Raw genomic sequence first — 19100 nt, 5'->3', positions numbered from 1 at the left:
TAAAGTCCTTGTCCTAGTTATGTAGTCTTGCCTACATATGTAGACTATGATGGTAAACAAGTGGTCGAAGTTTCAAAGCCATTATGACAAACAGGTTAGGCAAAATATGGACTGGTATGAAAAACTTAACTGATTTCCAAGTCCAAAAAGGGCCATAATTCAGCCAAAATAGTTGACAGAGTTATGTACTCTTGCCTACAGATGGAAATCATGATGATAAACAAGTGTTCAAAGTTTCAAAGCCACATGTCAAATAGTTTTGACAAAACATGGACTTGTACAAAAATTGTACCAATTTCCAAGTCCAAAAAGGGCCATAATTCAGTCAAAATAGTTGACAGAGTTACGTTCTCTTGCCTACAGATAGAGAATGTTATAATAAACAAGTGATAAAAGTTTAAAAGCCATATGCCAAACACTTTACACAAAATGTGAACTGGTACGAAAAACTTAACCAAGATTTCTGAGTTAAAAGGGGCCATAATTCAGCCAAAATCCTTGGAGTTATGCAGTCTTCCCTAAAACTAGACATGGTAATGGTACACAAGTGTTGAAAGTTTCAAAGCTTTATCTCAAAAGACTTTGTGAAAATGTAGACTAGAACGAAAAACTTAACCCAGGTGCGACGCCGACACTGACGCAGATGTCGTGGTGAGTAGGATAGCTCTATACTTATTCTTCGAATAGTTGAGCTAAAAAGCTATTTATTGATTTTACTTAGTGACCTAATTCGTGATTGTAACTGACCAAGTTTTAAACCTAGTTTTATAAGGACAGACACACTGACAAAACTTCATAAAGTTCATGTATAAAATATTGCCTATAGAATGTTAACAGGATATTTCTATGATTTGACCTAGTGACCTAGTTTTTGATCTGAGGTATTCCATTTTCAAACTTGATCTAGACTTCATAGATATATACAATCTGACAAACAAGCTGAAAATAAGGCCTCCTGTTTGTTAACAAGGTTTTCAGTGATCTGACGAGTGACCTAGTTTTTTACCTCAAATAAAGTGACAAGATTTTTTTAAATTTCCCATTTAATAAACATATAGGGAAAATGACCACACCATCTGGTGGCCATGTTTTTTTGATGAATCAGAACTACTCAAACAATCTTGGTAGAGTGCAAAACAAGGAACATTTCAGTGAAATTAATATGAAATCAGGCAAGCAGTTTGTGATAAGAAGACTTTCAAAGTTTCCAATATATAAAAATTGGGAAAGATCACCCCACAGTCTGGTAGCCATGTTAAAATCCATTTTACTGACAAGCCTTCAGTCATAATAGTTGAGTGTGCCATTATGAACCAACTCTTGTTAAACTTGCTGTTTCAGAAGAGAAAACATTTGAAATAAAAAGAGCAACAAGTGTAACATAAATATTCTACCATTACATTTCAAGAAGACCACATTTTTTTTTGTTCTGATCACATTGACACAATTCAAATTTGGATGAAGGCGCCCCTCTAGGCATTGTGTCAGGCCAGAGCGGGCACCTGGGTAGAACAATTGATTTTCCATAAGCCAAGCATGGTCTCAAATCTACATCGGTGAGGAGTCACTGACAAACCATGACCACAGAGGACTATGACATAAAAGATTTCACTGTATGATATAGCTTTTTATGTTTTTGTTGAGTCTAATGTCACACTGACACTATGATAGTTCATATGGTGATTTTCCAGCTTTTCATGGTAGAGCCATGGGCATTATTTCATCATGAGCGGCACCTAATACTAGGTAGAACAACTGACCTTCCATTAGCCAGCTGAACGGCTTCCTAACATGAAGAATTCTACGCCCCAAGTGAGGCTCCCACCCATGGTGAGGGGCAAGTTTTTGAAGTCAGAGACACTGACCACTCTACCAGAGGCCCCTGGCACAGCTTTTTCTTCTAAATAATCTAATAATGATATGGTTCATAGTCAATGCACATCTTCAGACAGCACTGATCAGACATGATCATAATAAATATCTTTATCTTCGACAATATGAAATGTTCTAAAACATCTTTTCTTTTTTTTTCACTTGACATAATCTGACAATAAATCAAGCAAGAGTTATAGTTCATGGACTTTGCACTATGACATTTAATCTAAATAATTATCATTGAATTACATGTATATTAGAGATAAATAAAATTGCATCATGTAATATAAAAGGAACAAAATTCCATCTAAAACTGAAGTTGCTGTTTGGTATTGTTTTGTTTGTTTTGGGTTTAACGCCGTTTTTCAACAGTATTTCAGTCATGTAACGGCGGGCAGTTAACCTAACCAGTGTTCCTGGATTCTGTACCAGTACAAACCTGTTCTCCGCAAGTAACTGCCAACTTCCCCACATGAATTATCAGAGGTGGAGGACGAATGATTTCAGACACAATGTCTTTTATCAAATCGTCACGGAGAACATACGCCCCGCCCCAGGATCGAACTCACGACCCCGTGATCCGTAGACCAACGCTCTCCCTACTGAGCTAAGCGGGCGGGCTGTTTGGTATTGACATAATTGGAAATTCTAATTGTACTGACTGTTTGCTCTATGATTTTTCGTCTTCTAGAAAATAAGACAAAATTCCCCATATAGAGGGCTTAATAAAAAATATCCATGCTGTCATCTTTACCACAGGCACAATTACCTCAAAAACTATCATCCAATGAAGATAAAAAGCTCTTGGTCCATGCATTTTCTAGTTATCTTATTGAACTATTTTCAGCCTCAGGTACATCTAATCGATAAAACGATTATGGTCATATCATGAGCAAAGGCCATCTGAAAATGTTTACCATCTCGAGGTCAAACTTTATTGAAAGAAAAAATACTTCAATGTACTCAGTATGTTCTGTACAGACAATACAAAATGAAAAGCAAAATATTTTTACATACCTTCACATGAATGGCACGAACTGTGATGCTCACTTCTCTCTGCTTCTCCATGCTCTGACTGAAGTGTTACATCAAGAACATTATCACATGTTTCCTGGATAGCTATTGAGGATGTTGACTTCACTGAAAGTAAAAGGTCAAGTAAAAAAAATTGTGAACAAAATACTTTACTGCAAAGATAATTCTTAAATCCTGTAAATAGGAGACATGCATATACTTTTTTCATTTGTAATAAATCTATTTTCCAACTAGAAATGTGTCCATGGGACACAGATGCCCCCACTACATGACAAAGGACACAGATCAACATTGGGAAAACAATATGTTGCTTAGGTCAGGGGCCATAACTCCTACAATACTGAATGAATCTGGACGCGAATCCCAGGTGCACAACTGCACATGCTGACCAACATTCCTGTAAACTTTGGTGACTCTAGGTCAGATACTTTTGGAGCTACGCGCAACACAACATTAAAACAAGAGATCAGAGTGATCTTGGCGCCCACCATTGAGCCATTTTTGAATGTTCCAAATTTCAAGACATTTTTCTTTTTTTTTTCTTTTTTTGGTTTAACATCGCACCGACATATGATAGGTCATATGGCAACCTTCCGGCTTTAATGGTGGAGGAAGACCCCAAGTGCCCCTCCATGCATTACTTCATCTTGAGCGGGCACCTGGGTAGAACCACCAACCTTCCGTAAGCCAGCTGGATGGCTTCCTCACATGAAGAATTCAACGCCCTGAGTGAGGCTCGAACCCACATCAATGAGGGGCAAGTGATTTGAAGTCAGCGACCTTAACCACTCGGCCACGCAGGCCCCTAAATTTCAAGACAAAATCAAGGTCAAATCAAGGTCAAATTTTATTTCGGTACACAACACTGTGCATGTGGTCCATGCAGGTGGTCCAAATTTGAAAGCTGTAGTTTGAGAAATGTGAAAGTAGGTCATTAGATCAATTTCAAGGTCAAAGTTCATTTCGGTATATAAAACTATGCATGTGCTTCAAATTTGGAGGCTGTAGCTTGAGAAATGTGAAAGTAGGTACTAGGTAAAAATCAATGTCAAATTTCAATTTAGAACACAACTAGAGCTATCACTAAAGGTGATGAATGTACCCCCCCGCATGCACTGACACAGTACATTGCAATTTGACGCACACAAGATTGCATAATTATGTGGACTGTATGTATATATAGACTGTATGTATACAGTATAGTAACAAAAAACAAAGTACCATAACTATGCAGAATATTTATCTAAAAGAATGTAACATGCACCATGCACAACTAGGGTTGGTACTGATCACTTGTGTGAAGTTTCATTAAATTGTGTGCAAGGGTTTGGTAGATTAGGCACGCACAAAATTGCATATGCAGACTGTATGTACATAGTATGTTAACAAGAAACAAAGTCCCATAACTCTGCAATTTTTGTCGCTGAAAGAACCTAACATGCCCCATGCACAACTACTGTTGTTACTGATCACCTGTGTGAAGTTTCATTAAATTGTGAGGAGAGGATGAGGAGAGATGGTGCGCACAAGATTGTGTCTATGTATATAGTATAGTAACAAAAAAACAAAGTCCCATAACTCTGCAAAAAAATTTTTCTGAAAGAACCTAACATGCCCCATGCACAACTACTGTTGTTACTGATCACTTGTGTGAAGTTTTATTAAATTGTGTCAAGGGGATGAGGAGAGATGGTGTGCACAAGATTGTGTCTATGTATATAGTATAGTAACAAAAAAACAAAGTCCCATAACTCTGGAATTTTTTTTTCTAAAAGAACCTAACATGTCCAATGCACAACTACTGTTGGTACTGATCACTTGTGTGAAGTTTCATTAAACTGTGTCAAGGGGATGAGGAGAGATGGTGCGCACAAGATTGTGTCTATGTATATAGTATAGTAACAAAAAAACAAAGTCTCATAACTCTGCAAATTTTTTTTCTAAAAGAACCTAACATGCCCCATGCACAACTACTGTTGGTACTGATCACTTATGTGAAGTTTCATTAAATTCTGTCAAGGGGATGAGGAGAGATGGTGCGCACAAGATTGTGTCTATGTATATATATAGTATAGTAACAAAAAAACAAAGTCCCATAACTCTGCAAATTTTTTTTCTAAAAGAACCTAACATGCCCCATGCACAACTACTGTTGGTACTGATCACTTGTGTGAAGTTTCATTAAATTCTGTCAAGGGGATAAGGAGAGATGGTGCGCACAAGATTGTGTCTATGTATATAGTATAGTAACAAAAAAACAAAGTCCCATAACTCTGGAATTTTTTTTTCTAAAAGAACCTAACATATCCCATGCACAACTACTGTTGGTACTGATCACTTGTGTGAAGTTTCATTAAATTGTGTCAAGGGGATGAGGAGAGATGGTGCGCACAAGATTGTGTCTATGTATATATATAGTATAGTAACAAAAAAACAAAGTCCCATAACTCTGCAAATTTTTTTTCTAAAAGAACCTAACGTGCCCCATGCACAACTACTGTTGGTACTGATCACTTGTGTGAAGTTTCATTAAATTCTGTCAAGGGGATAAGGAGAGATGGTGCGCACAAGATTGCGTCTACGGACAGACGGACAGACAGACAGACGGACAGACAGACAACCTGAAACCAGTATACCCCCCCTTACAACTTTGTTGTCGGGGGGAACAAAAATATGCATGTGGTCCAAATTAGAAGCCTGTAGCTTGAGAAATGTGAAAGTAGGTCACTAGGTCAATCTCAAGATAAAGTTCATTTCAGTACACAAAACTATGCAAGTAGTCCAAATTTGAAGGCTGTAGCTTGAGAAATGTGAAAGTAGGTCACTAGGTCAAAATCAAGGTCAAATTTCATTTCAGAACATAAAACTATGCATGTGGTCCAAATTTGAAGCCTGCATCTTCAAAAATGTGAAAGTAGGTCAATGTCAAGGTCAAAGTTTTTTTCAGTGCACAAAACTATGCATGTGGTCCAAATTTGAAGGCTGTAGCTACAGAAATGTGAAGTAGGTCACTAGGTCAAAATCAAGGTCAACTCATGTCAAGGTTCATCTTGCCACTCAAAGCTATACAAAAAAAACAAATTACTACACGTAAGGTCCTAATCTGAATGTTGTAGATTACTGACAAGAAGAGTTTAAAAGTTTTTCCCTATATAAGTCTATATGAACCATGTGACCCCCGGGGCGGGGCCATATTTGATCCTAGGGGGATAATTTGAACAAACTTGGTAGAGAACCGCAAGATGATGCTACATTACAAATATCAAAGCCCTAGGCTTTGTGGTTTTGACAAGAAGATTTTCAAAGTTTTTCCCTATATAAGTCTATGTAAACCATGAGACCCCCAGGGCGGGGCCATATTTGACCCTAGGGGAATAATTTGAACCATCTTACCAAAAGACCATTATGTCACATACAAAATATCAAAGCCCTAGGCCCTGTGGTTTTGGTCAAGAGGTTTTTCAAAGTTTTTCCCTATATAAGTCTATATAAACCATGTGACCCTCGGGGCAGGGCCATATTTGACCCCAGGGAAATAATTTGAATCTTCTTGATAGAGGACCACTAGATGATGCTACATAACAAATATCAAAGCCCTAGGCTCTAAGGTTTTGGACAAAAAGATTTTCAAAGTTTTTCCCTATATAAATCTATGTAAATTATAACAAGAGATCACAGAGTGATCTTGGCGCCCACCAATGTGCCATTTTTGAGTGTTCCAAATTTCAAGACTTACTGACTAGCTCATGGTCAAATTTCATTTCCGTACACAACACTGTGCATGTGGTCCAAATTCGAAAGCTGTAGCTTGAGAAATTTGAAAGTAGGTCACTAGATCAATTTCAAGGACAAAGTTCTTTGTACGCAAAACTATGCATGTGCATCAAGTTTGAAGGCTGTAGTTTAAGAAATCTGAAAGTAGGTCACTAGGTCAATCTTTAGGTCAAAGTTTACTTTGGTACACAAAATTATGCAAGTGGACCAAATTTGAAGGCTGTAGCTTGAGAAATGTGAAAGTAGGTCAATAGGTCAAAATCAAGGTCAAATTACACTTCAGAACACAAATCTATGCATGTGGTCCAAATTTAAAGCCTGTACCTTCAAAAATGTGAAAGCAGGTCACTAAGTCAGTGTCAAGGTCAAAGTTTGTTTCGGTACACAATCCTATGCATGTGGTCTAAATTTGAAGGTTGTAGCTCGAGAAATGTGAAAGTAGGTCACTAGGTCAAAATCAAGGTCAAATTTTATTTCGGAACACAGAACTATGCATGTGGTCCAAATTTGAAGCCTGTACCTTCAAAAATGTGAAAGTAGGTCACTAAGTCAATGTAAAGGTCAAAGTTTGTTTCGGTACACAAAACTATGCATGTGGTCCAAATTTGAAGGCTGTAGATTAAGAAATGTGAAAGTAGGTCACTAGGTCAAAATAAAGGTCAACTCAGTTCAAGGTTCATCTTGCCACTCAAAACCATACATGTGGTTCAAATTTGAATGTGGTAGGTTATTGACAAGAAGATTTTTAAAGCTTTTCCCTATATAAGTCTATATGAACCATGTGACCCCCGGGGCGGGGCCATATTTGACCCTAGGGGGATAATTTTAACAAACTTGGTAGAGAACCACTAGATGATGCTACATTACAAATGCCAAAGCCCTAGGCTTTGTGGTCCTAGGGCTTTGTGGTTTTCACAAGAAGATTTTCAAAGTTTTCCCTATATAAGTCAATATAAACCATGTGACCCCCGGGGTGGGGCCATATTTGATCCTAGGGGGGTAATTTGAACAATCTTAGTAGAAGACCACTAGATGATGTCACATACAAAATATCAAAGCCCTAGGCCCTGTGGTTTTGAACAAGAGGTTTTTCAAAGTTTTTCTCTATATAAGTCTACATAAAGGATGTGACCCCTGGGGCGGGGCCATATTAGACCCCAGGGAAATAATTGAATCATCTTGGTAGAGGACCACTAGATGATGCTTCATACCAAATATCAAAGCCCTAGGCTCTGTGGTTTTGGACAAGAAGATTTTCAAAGTTTTTCCCTATATAAATCTATGTAAATCATAGAAATAAACAAAGGGCTATAACTCACTAAAAAATTGTTCAACCAGTCTGATTTTCAGGGGGACACAACTAGGGTACCAACTCATCATTCTGACAAAGTTTGGTCAAAATCCCCTCAGTAGTTTCTGAGGAGATGCGATAACGAGAAATTGTTAACGGATGGACGGACGGGAGGACGACGGACCACGGACGCAGAGTGATTTGAATAGCGCACCATCTGATGATGGTGGGCTAATGACCAATTTTTAACTAAGTCAGGGGCCATAACTCCTACACAACTGAATGAATCCAGACACGAAACCCCAGGTGCACAACTGCACATGCTGACCAACATTCCTGTAAACTTTGGTGACTCTAGGTCAAATATTTTTAGAGCTACGCGCGACACAACATTAAAATGACCAATTTTTACAAAGTCAGGGGCCATAACTCCTACACGACTGAATGAATCCGGACCCGAAAGCCGAGGTGAACAACTACACATGCTGACCAACATTCCTGTAAAGTTTTGTGACTCTAGGTCAAATACTTTTGGAGCTAGGCGCGACACAACATTCTTGGAAGGACGGACGGACGGACAAGGGCAAATCTATATGCATCCCCCGCCCCACAAAGTGGGGGCATAAAAATGATAAAAAACAAGAGTGCCAGACTGTCACAAAATATGCCCATCTAAATATTCAGTTATGTATCATAAAGGTAATAATGTTGATGTTGTATGCCTTGTTAACCCAAAACAAGAGGGCCATGATGGCCCTATATCGCTCACCTGTTATCATTGCAATTGAGGACAAGAAGGTCCTCAGTAAAAATATTTAAGTCCAAAGGAGAGGAACAACAAAGGGAAGAAATTTAACCAAAAAGAAAAAACAATTCTTACAAGGTACAGATATGTCAAAATGCACCTAAAAATTGGAGGTACCATCCATGTTGTACCACAGAAAAGTGGTCTCGGTTCTTCCCTATGGCCAATAATAAAAAAGTTACTAAAAATAAGCTATTTATAGTAATGTAAAAGGGAAGTAATTAAAAAAAAATATTGTAAGTGAACAAAAGAAGGCTCTGCCAAATAAATCTGTTGACATAAATGAAATTTCAGATCAGTATCTTCATTAGTTACAGAGACATACCCATTTTAATCTGAAATAAAGGGAGGTAATTTGACATAAAATCAGTCCATAGTTATCTACCCAGATTGTCTCAGTCCAACTAATGACAATAATGAAATTTCAAATAAGTCCTATAAGTACTTACTGATATAAATCCATTTTGATTACAATCAGGGGAGGTAATCAGATATAAAATAACTCTGGAACCTACGATCTGATCTGATTTGTCATGGAATCTAAGATTTATTGTTGTTGAAGATATTTTGGAAGTTTGTATCAAATAAAACCATAAATGAAGTCTCTATATGGCTGCAAAAGCCAAAATAACCAATTTTGGACCTTAAAGGGGCCATAACTCTGGAACCCATGATGGAATTTGGCCAGTTCAAGAAAGGAACCAAGACCTTGTGGTGATACAAGTTGTGTGCAAGTTTGGTTAAAATCAAATCATAAATGAAGCTGCTATTGTGCAGACAAGGTCAAAATAGCTAATTCTGGCCCTTTCAGGGGCCATAACTCTAGAACCCATTATGGGATCTAGCCGGTTCAAGAAAGGAACTGAGATCTTATGGTGACACAAGTTTTGTGCAAGTTTGATTAAATTCAAATCATAAATGAAGCTGCTATTGTGCAGACAAGGTCAAAATAACTAATTTTGGCTCTTTCAGGGGCCATAACTCTAGAACCCATAAAGGAATCTCGCCAGTTCAAGAAAGGAATCAAGATCTTATGGTGATACAAGTTTTGTGCAAGTTTGGTTAAAAAAAAATCATAAATGAAGCTGCTATTGTGCAGACAAGGTCAAAATAGCTAATTCTGGCCCTTTCAGGGGCCATAACTCTGGAACCCATAAAGGAATTTGACCAGTTCAAACAAGGAACCAAGATCTTATGGTGATACAAGTTGTGTGCCAGTTTGGTAAAAATCAAATCATAAATAAAGCTGCTATTGTGCAGACAAGGTCAAAATAGCTAATTTTGGCCCTTCCAGGGGCCATAACTCTGAAACCCATAAAGGGATCTGGCCAGTTCAAGAAAGGAACAGAAATCTTATGGTGATACAAGTTGTGTGCAAGTTTGGTTAAAATAAAATCATAAATGAAACCATTATCGTGCAGACAAGAAATTGTTGACGCACGGACGGACGCACAGACGACGGACGAAGGGTGATCACAAAAGCTCACCTTGTCACTATGTGACAGGTGAGCTAAAAAAAAGAGTAAGAAGGAATCAAGGTATTTGTGTAGTTCCATGTGGTATGAAATTGACAATTGGATGAAAACTGTTTGAATGGATAAGGCTAATTTCGAGTAATTCATGGGCCATAATCCAAGAGTGCCTGGGGCGATTTGGCTGGTTATCGAACTTGGCTGAGATATTATGCCCACAAACATTGTCACCAAGTTTGGTGAAGATCGGATGAAAACTGTTCAACTTGGACAAGGCTAAATTTGCAGTTTTTTTTTTAGTAATCCAAGGGCCCTAATCCAAGAGGGCCTGGGGCGATTTGGCTGGTTATCGAACTTAGCCGAGATATTATGCCCACAAACATTATCAGCAAGTTTGGTGAAGATCGGATGAAAATTGTTCGACTTAGAGAGTGGACAAGGCTAAATTCGCATTTTTTCGAGTAATTCAAGGGCCATAATCCAAGAGTGCCTGGGGCGATTTATTTGGTTATCAAACTTGGCCGAGATATAATGCCCACAAACATTGTCACCAAGTTTGGTGAAGATCGGATGAAAACTGTTCGACTTAGACAGTGTACATGCTTTTGGTCGCCGACCGCCCACCACGGGTGTTCACATACTACGCCCTGCTCTTTCAGAGACGGGCGTATAAAAATCTAATGAATATAACAATGATCTGCTATGAAGACTTCTCTTTCAAAGTATTAAAGCAAATGTTTGGAGTACTGACTAGATAAAAGTGATAATTAAATAATGGGACCACTTAGAGTTATGGTTCCTTGTCACTGCACTCCCTCTCACTGACCTCTATCAATATGTAAAGTATGAAGTCAATACCTTACACAGTATTCAAGTTATGCCATGGACAAGGTAAAAAAAACAAGAGCTGTCCGTGGACAGCGCGCTCGACTATTCTCAGTGCTTGATAGTATAATATAAGCAATGAATAAAACTTTAACATTACAATAAGCATATTCTAAGTCGAAAAGGGGCCATAATTCAGTCAAAATGCTTGATAGAGTTGCCTCCTCCTTTTTACAGACTGGGGTCACGATGGTTAACAAGTATGCAAAATATGACAGCAATATCTCAATGGACTTTGAAAATATTTGGGGTGGTACGCAAACTTTAACATTTATTCTAAGTCGAAAAGGGGCCATAATTCAGTCAAAATGCTTGATAGAGTTGCCTCCTCCTTTTTACAGACTGGGGTCATGATGGTAAACAAGTATGCAAAATATCAAAGCAATATCTCAATGGACTTTGAAAATATTTGGGGTGGTACGCAAACTTTAACATTTATTCTAAGTCGAAAAGGGGCCATAATTCAGTCAAAATGCTTGATAAGAGTTGCAGGGTTTTTTTTTATTCTATAGCAGAGGCTGAATATCGGCCTCGTCCCCCAGCCGAGGATTTCCCCCACAGCCAAGGATTTCCCCTACTGCAGTCGAAATTCCCCCTCCAAAATCGTAAACTAAGCAATGGAGATTACTCCCAGCGATTTTCCCGACCGAATATCGGACCCGTTCACAATTGCAGACGGTCTTTCACAATTTTCAATGGGTGTGAAAACCTTTAGAAATAGTAGAAAAATGTTAGAAGAGCATTCAGTGGACCCGCGGTTCCGGTTTTGACCAGCGAAAATCGAAAAATTCTCGTATCTGACCCGCACATAATATGCTGTGGGCGTCTGCTCGTCTCGCGGTAATACTCTTTGATGCGTAACGAGTTCGAAAGCTCTGCCCCTTGTCAATCAAAATCCCAGTGAACTTCATACTGTTTGTCGACACCAGCGTAAGTATGACAGTAGGCGGAGCGTCGTATGTTAATTAGCTACTGACAGATGTCAATCACGCCACGCGCCGACTGACACGTGGTTATCATCAGTATGTAATATAGTTGATTGATAAACAATGCAGCGTCAGATTATCGTGTTTGTACCTCTTGCTAATTAGCGGTAACAGCTTATGCTGTATTGTGTAATATGTGTTGTTAATTTAAAGTAATTATTTTATGTGCTTGATTCGATTAAATAAGCCGGTCGGCCGTTACGCAAATTTATTATCTTTGCCGAGGTATTTTGCTAGAGCAAAATAAAATATAAATGTTTTAAGTAATCAGATATTATAAGTATGGAATAGTTCTGGTGAAAAGATGAAATTTAAAACGGGTATTTTATCAAGAATTTTTAATGTTTGCTTTCGTTTTTTCATATTTGTCACACGTTTTCGCGATCGTGATTTTCGGACTTTTTTATCCTTTCTTATAAGATTTTCTAGTACAATTGAAATAAAAAGCCAACAAAAGTATGCATTTAATAATAATATGATGACTCTTGCAAAAACAACTCTTATTTTAAAGCATTTTTTTGTGAATAAAAGCATGTGACCTTTAAATATTCAATGATTTGAGCATTACAACTCTCCCCACCCACCTTGTTACAGTGATAAGTGAACATTAGTGCAAGTCCATCTATTGCTAAGTGACAGTGTGTATAGTTGATAAAAGTTGCAAGAATATGTAATAAAAACATAGTTTAAAGTGTTTATTATGCCTAATTGTAAATTCCCCCCTGAGTGAAAAAATCCCCCAAAACTGCTCGTCGCGCGCTATTTTCTTCCCCCAATGACAGGCTGGGGCCTCTTCCCCCAGTCGTAAAAAAACCCCCTGAGTTGCCTCCTCCTTTTTACAGACTGGGGTCGTGATGGTAAACAAGTATGCAAAATATGAAAGCAATATCTCAATGGACTTTGAAAATATTTGGGGTGGTACGCAAACTTTAACATGGTTCATACAAAATTCTCTTACCAAAATTCAAGGACTTTTCAAGGTTAAATTTGTATTTTCAAGGATTTTTTTTAAAATCCGTACCCAGTTCAAATTATACAATTATGACAATGTATTTCATGAACACGATAACTATGTATTAGTTTCTAACTTAAATAGTTTCATTACTGACTAGAAAACACAGTTCATTTGTTAACAACAATGGCCTCCACATACAGTTACACACACTAAATGAATTATTGTCACCACTGATAAAAAAATTAATGTCAGTTTATGTCAATCCTTAACCAATCCCCAAATACAGACATTTTAGATTTAGATTTTAGAGTATTTAACTGTTACCACTAATAAAATGGCAGGCCATGTCAACCCCTAAGTAATCCTGACTTCACAATATACTGATTAATCCTTGTTGGCCCTTGGGGTCTATTAACAGTTTCTGAAGTGGGTGGGGGTGGGATAGTCATACCAGTGACAGAACTTTCCATCAGTTTCAAGAGTGGATGGGGGAGGTAGAGTTGAATTATTGTTGATATCTCGGCTACTGCCAGCACTAGTTTCGCTCTTTACATTGAAAGTTCCTTCCTGTCGAATGAATGCCACCCCACACGATGCCAACGACGATCTCACTTCTTCGTTTTTCTTATGCTTTGCACTCTTAGCATGCGACGTTATTGCACTAACACCCATGTGCGTCAAGTCAATATCTTTCATGCATAGCGTGCACCGGGCTTTGTGTTGGTTACTCGTGGATTTTACCCACTGATACTTTCCTACCCACTTGTGCTGGAACGAACACTTCTTCCCGATTTTCCCCATTTCTACAAAACCATGGACGCTGCCATTTTCACAATTTCTAGTGACGTCATACACAAACGTTTAGTATAAAACCTGTACCGTACAGGATACACGCTCTCGTACCGGCGACGAATACTCCTACACAAACGTATTTTAAATTTGCCGAAAAAAAGTTTTTTTATTCATTTTTACACCGATAACATACGATTTTGACAACAGACAGAAACTGTTAATGGATTTTCAAGGCTGTTTGCCTAAATTCAAGGACTTTCAGTCAAATTCAAGTACCCTTTTTGCATTTTTTCAAGGCAACACTAAATTCAAGTACTTTTCAAGGTTGCAACCAAATTCAAGGACTTTTCAAGGCCTGTGCGAACCCTGTTTAACATTTATTCTAAGTCGAAAAGGGGCCATAATTCAGTCAAAATGCTTGATAGAGTTGCCTCCTCCTTTTTACAGACTGGGGTCATGATGGTAAACAAGTATGCAAAATATGAAAGCAATATCTCAATGGACTTTGAAAATATTTGGGGTGGTACGCAAACTAACATTTATTCTAAGTCGAAAAGGGGCCATAATTCAGTCAAAATGCTTGATAGAGTTGCCTCCTCCTTTTTACAGACTGGGGTCGTGATGGTAAACAAGTACGCAAAATATGAAAGCAATATCTCAATGGACTTTGAAAATATTTGGGGTGGTACGCAAACTTTAACATTTGTGTGACGCTCAGATTTCATCAAGGTAATCATTCTGACAAAATTTCATGAAGATCAGTTGAAAAATACAGCCTCTATCGCATACACAAGCTAAATGTTGACAGACAGACGACGGACATCGAGCGATCACAATAACCCACCTGAGCATTGCTAAAAATGGGACCACCTAGACTTATAGGTCACTGCACTCCTTCTCACTGACCTCTATCAATATGAAAAGTATCAAGGCAAAGTACCTTGAAAGGGAGATAATTCAAAAATGGGACTGCCTAGAGTTATGGTTCCTTGTCACTGCACTTCCTCTCAATGAGCTCTATTATTGTATAAAGTTACAACTTGGTACCTTCAATACTTTTTGAGATATCTTCTGTACAAGTGAGACGGACAGACAGGCAGACGGACAGACAAGGTGGCAACTATATATTCCTCCCTTCAAAGAAAACTGAAATTAGGACTAAACAAGAAATTAATATATTTTATATTGATCACTAAAAATGTGGCAGCCATATAAACAAAGGCAATATGTGCCTTTAATTAGATCACTAAATACTATTCATTATACTGAATTGTTCAGAACAAGTACAAGTCAGACATGATTGAAAATATATATCTTATCTTATATCACATGGACTTTAACTGTCCACATTCTATTATGTAGAAAATATCAATCTTCTTTATCATATGTTTTCTGAAAAATGAGTCACTTCTATAAATATCTTTTTTGGAAATCTCTACTTTCACTTTCAGTTTATTGTTTCCTTTAGATGTAAATATTAACATTTTAAAACTAAAGAAATACGTTAGACACACAAAATTTATTTACATTTCTGAAAAAAGAAGTTTGATATTTCCTACAAAACATATTTGAATAGTTATTGTTCATGACTGTGATAGTGAAAACAGAACTTTTTGTGATATTCTTCTACTTTTCTGAACTACTTTTCTGAACAATTTGGCAAACTCTGCATAAAAAAGAAAGGTCTTTGCCATGTAAAAACCCTCAACAAAAAAAGAGAAAAAAATATTTGAAATACTTTACTTGAACCTTAACAAAATTAATATGGATGTCAAAAAATAATAATAACAGACTTAAAATGTAAATCATAAATAAAAGCTAAAAAAAACAAGCATACAAATTGTTGTTCATGTACAAGTTACCTGTAAGAATAGTTTCTATCATTCTGAATATTTTCATTCAATATAATCTATAAGGAAGGAATAGTGGTGAAAATTCTCATGGTTAGTGTTTGGCCATTTCATCATCATTATAAACTGACTTTTATTGCATACTAGCTTAAAACAGAATTGGGTTTTCACAATGTGTTACAAGTTTATTATAAATAAGTCTTCATGTTAAAACAAAGAGTGCCAGAATGTCACATTATACACCCATCATAGCAAATTTCTTTACACTAGCACCTGTATTTGCAAATGGAATTTTAATTCTGTGATTGTGTAGTAATTCTTGTAATTCTTGTTTTTCTAAGTCCACAAAAAACTCCTTTATACCAGGAAGAGATACCTTAAAATACACCTAAAATTTGAAAGTTACATTCTATGTTGTACCACAAAAAAAAGTGGTCTTGGTTTTTCCCTATGGTCAATTATAAAAAAGTTACAATATAAGTTATTTATAGTAATAACAAAGGGAAGTTAATCTAAAACAAGAGGGTCATGATGACCCTGAATCGCTCAACTGAGTAATATGAGCCACATGTTTAAAATGCCAAACTGATGCTAAAATATGATAAAGTAGGTCAGTAGGTCCCATTCATGGTTACTGAAAGTCAGTTTTAAGATCAGTGTGCAAAACTGTACATGTCATCTAAATTTCAAGACTGTATCTTAAAACGCAAGAAAGTAGGTCAGTAGGTCAAGTGACCCCTAATTGCTTGGGGTCATAAGGTAACTATAATTTAAACAGTCTAGGAAATATGATCTGATAATTTTTTAAGTATTTATTCCTATATAACTCATATAACAAGTGACCCCCCGGGCAGGGCCTCTTTTCTCCCCAGGAGCATAATTTGAACAATCTTGTTAGAGATCCACTAGACAATGCTACATACCAAATATCAAAGGCCTAGGCCTTGAACTTCCAGTAAAGAAGATTTTTTTCCCTATATAAGTCTATGTTAAATTTGGGACCCCCAGGGCAGGACCTCTTTTCACCACAGGGGCATAATTTGAACACTTTTGATAGAGGACCACAAGGCAATACAACATACCAAATATAAACAAGAGCTGTCACAGGAGACAGCGCGCTAGACTATTTCAATGCTGGATAGTGAAACTGGGCACATCTAAGGAAACTAGAGCTGTCACTGGAGTGTTTAATGACTCCAATTGTGGATGAAGATATTGCACAATAGCCTGAGTCTATGTCAAAAATATCAACTTAAAGTAATAAGAGAGGTAAAGATAAAATGTATCAAAACACTATATAAGTATATCCTAAGCAAAAAGGGGCATAATTCATTAAATATTGGTGCCAGAGTTATGCAGCTTGTGTCATACAGTGTGGGTGATGATGTTGAAAAACTATTTTAAGTTTGAATCAAATCCATTCAGTAATAACAGAGACAAAGTGCATCAAAACTTTAACCTAAAATTCTAAGTAAAAAGGGGGAATAATTAATGAAAAAATGGTGCCAGAGTTATGCACCTTGCGTCATATGGTGTGGGTGATGATGTTCAACAACTATTTTAAGTTTGAATCAAATCCATTCAGTAATAATAGAGACAGAGTGAAAGTGCATCAAAACTTTAACCTAAGATTCTAAGTAAAAAGCGGAAATAATTCATGAAAAATTGGTCCCATAGTTATGCACCTTGTGTCATATGATAAGGGTAATATTGTTGAACAATTGTTTAAGTTTGAATCAGATCCATTCAGTAATAACAGAGATAGAGTGAAAGTGCATAAAACTTTAACCTGAAATTCTAAGTAAAAAGGAGAATAATTCATGAAAAATTGTGCCAGAGTTATGCATCTTGTGTCATATGATGTGGGTGATGATGCTGAACAACTATTTTAAGTTTGAATCAAATCCATTCAGTAATAACAGAGGTAGAGTGAAAGTGCACCAAAACTTTAACCTGAAATTCTAAGTAAAAAGGGGGAATAATTCATGAAAAAATGGTGCCAGAGTTATGCACCTTGTGTCATAATGATGTGGGTGATGATGCTGAACAACTATTTTAAGTTTGAATCAAATCCATTCAGTAATAACAGAGATAGAGTGAAAGTGCATCAAAACTTTAACCTGAAAATCTAAGTGAAAAGGGGGGATAATTCATGAAATATTGGTGCCAGAGTTATGGCCCTTATGTCAGATGATGTGGATGATGATGAGGAATAAGTATTTCAAGTTTGAATCAAATCAATCAAGTAATTACAGAGATAAGTTGAAACAAGAGGACCATGATGGCCCTATATCGCTCACCTGTTATCATTGCACTTGAGGACAAGAAGGTCCTCAGTAAAATATCAAAGTCCAAAGGACAGGAACAACAAAGGGAAGAAATTTAACCAAAAAGAAAAAACAATTCTTACAAGGTATAGGTATGTCAAAATACACCTAAAAATTGGAGGTACTATCCATGTTGTACCAAAGAAAAGTGGTCTTGGTTTTTCCCTATGGCCAATAATAAAAAAGTTACTAAAAATAAGCTATTTATAGTAACGTAAAAGGGAAGTAATTAAAAAAATAAATATTGTAAGTGAACAAAAGGATCTGCCAAATAAATCTGTTGACATAAATGAAATTTCAGATCAGTATCTTCATTAGTTATGGAGATATACCCATTTTAATTTGAAATAAAGGGAGGTAATTTGAAATAAAACCAGTCCATAGTTATCTACCCTGATTGTCTCTGTCCAACTAATAACAATAATGAAATTTCAAGTAAGTCCTATAAGTACTTACTGATATAAATCCATTTTGATTACAATAAAGGGAGGTAATCAGATATAAAATAACTCTGGAACCTATGCTTTGACCTGATTTGTCATGGAATCCAAGATTTATTGTTGTTGAAGATATTTTGGAAGTTTGTATCAAATAAAACCATAAACGAAGTCTCTATATGGCTGCAAAAGCCAAAATAGCCAATTTTGGACCTTTAAGGGGCCATAACTCTGGAACCCATGATGGAATCTGGCCAGTTGAAGAAAGGAAGCAAGATCTCATGGTGATACAAGTTGTGTGCAAGTTTGGTTAAAATCAAATCATAAATGAAGCTGCTATTGTGCAGACAAGGTCAAAATAGCTAATTTTGGCCCTTTCAGGGGCCGTAACTCAGGAACCCATTATGGGATCCGGCCGGATCAAGAAAGGAACCGAGATCTTATGGTGACACAAGTTTTGTGCAAGTTTGATTAAATTCAAATCATAAATGAAGCTGCTATTGTGCAGACAAGGTCAAAATAGCTAATTTTGGCCCTTTCAGGGGCCATCACTCTGGAACCCATAATGGAATCTCGCCAGTTCAAGAAAGGAACCAAGATTTTATGGTGATATAGG

The 19100-nt window shown here is 37.0% G+C and overlaps 1 protein-coding gene across 4 annotated transcripts in view; it reads right to left on the bottom strand.

Annotated features, from left to right (window-relative positions):
* The window catches only part of LOC123552200 (uncharacterized), a 173674-nt gene that overhangs the window by 44611 nt on the left and 109963 nt on the right, over positions 1-19100 (bottom strand). For all 4 annotated transcript variants that reach the window (XM_053541721.1, XM_053541723.1, XM_053541722.1 and 1 more), the window contains exon 25: positions 2893-3015. In XM_053541721.1, coding sequence (XP_053397696.1) covers positions 2893-3015 — 123 coding nt within the window. The remainder of the gene's footprint in view (positions 1-2892; positions 3016-19100) is intronic.

This window comes from Mercenaria mercenaria, chromosome 4, assembly GCF_021730395.1.
Source record: "Mercenaria mercenaria strain notata chromosome 4, MADL_Memer_1, whole genome shotgun sequence".
Lineage (NCBI taxonomy): Eukaryota > Metazoa > Mollusca > Bivalvia > Venerida > Veneridae > Mercenaria > Mercenaria mercenaria.
This window is presented reverse-complemented; position numbering and strand designations above follow the sequence as displayed.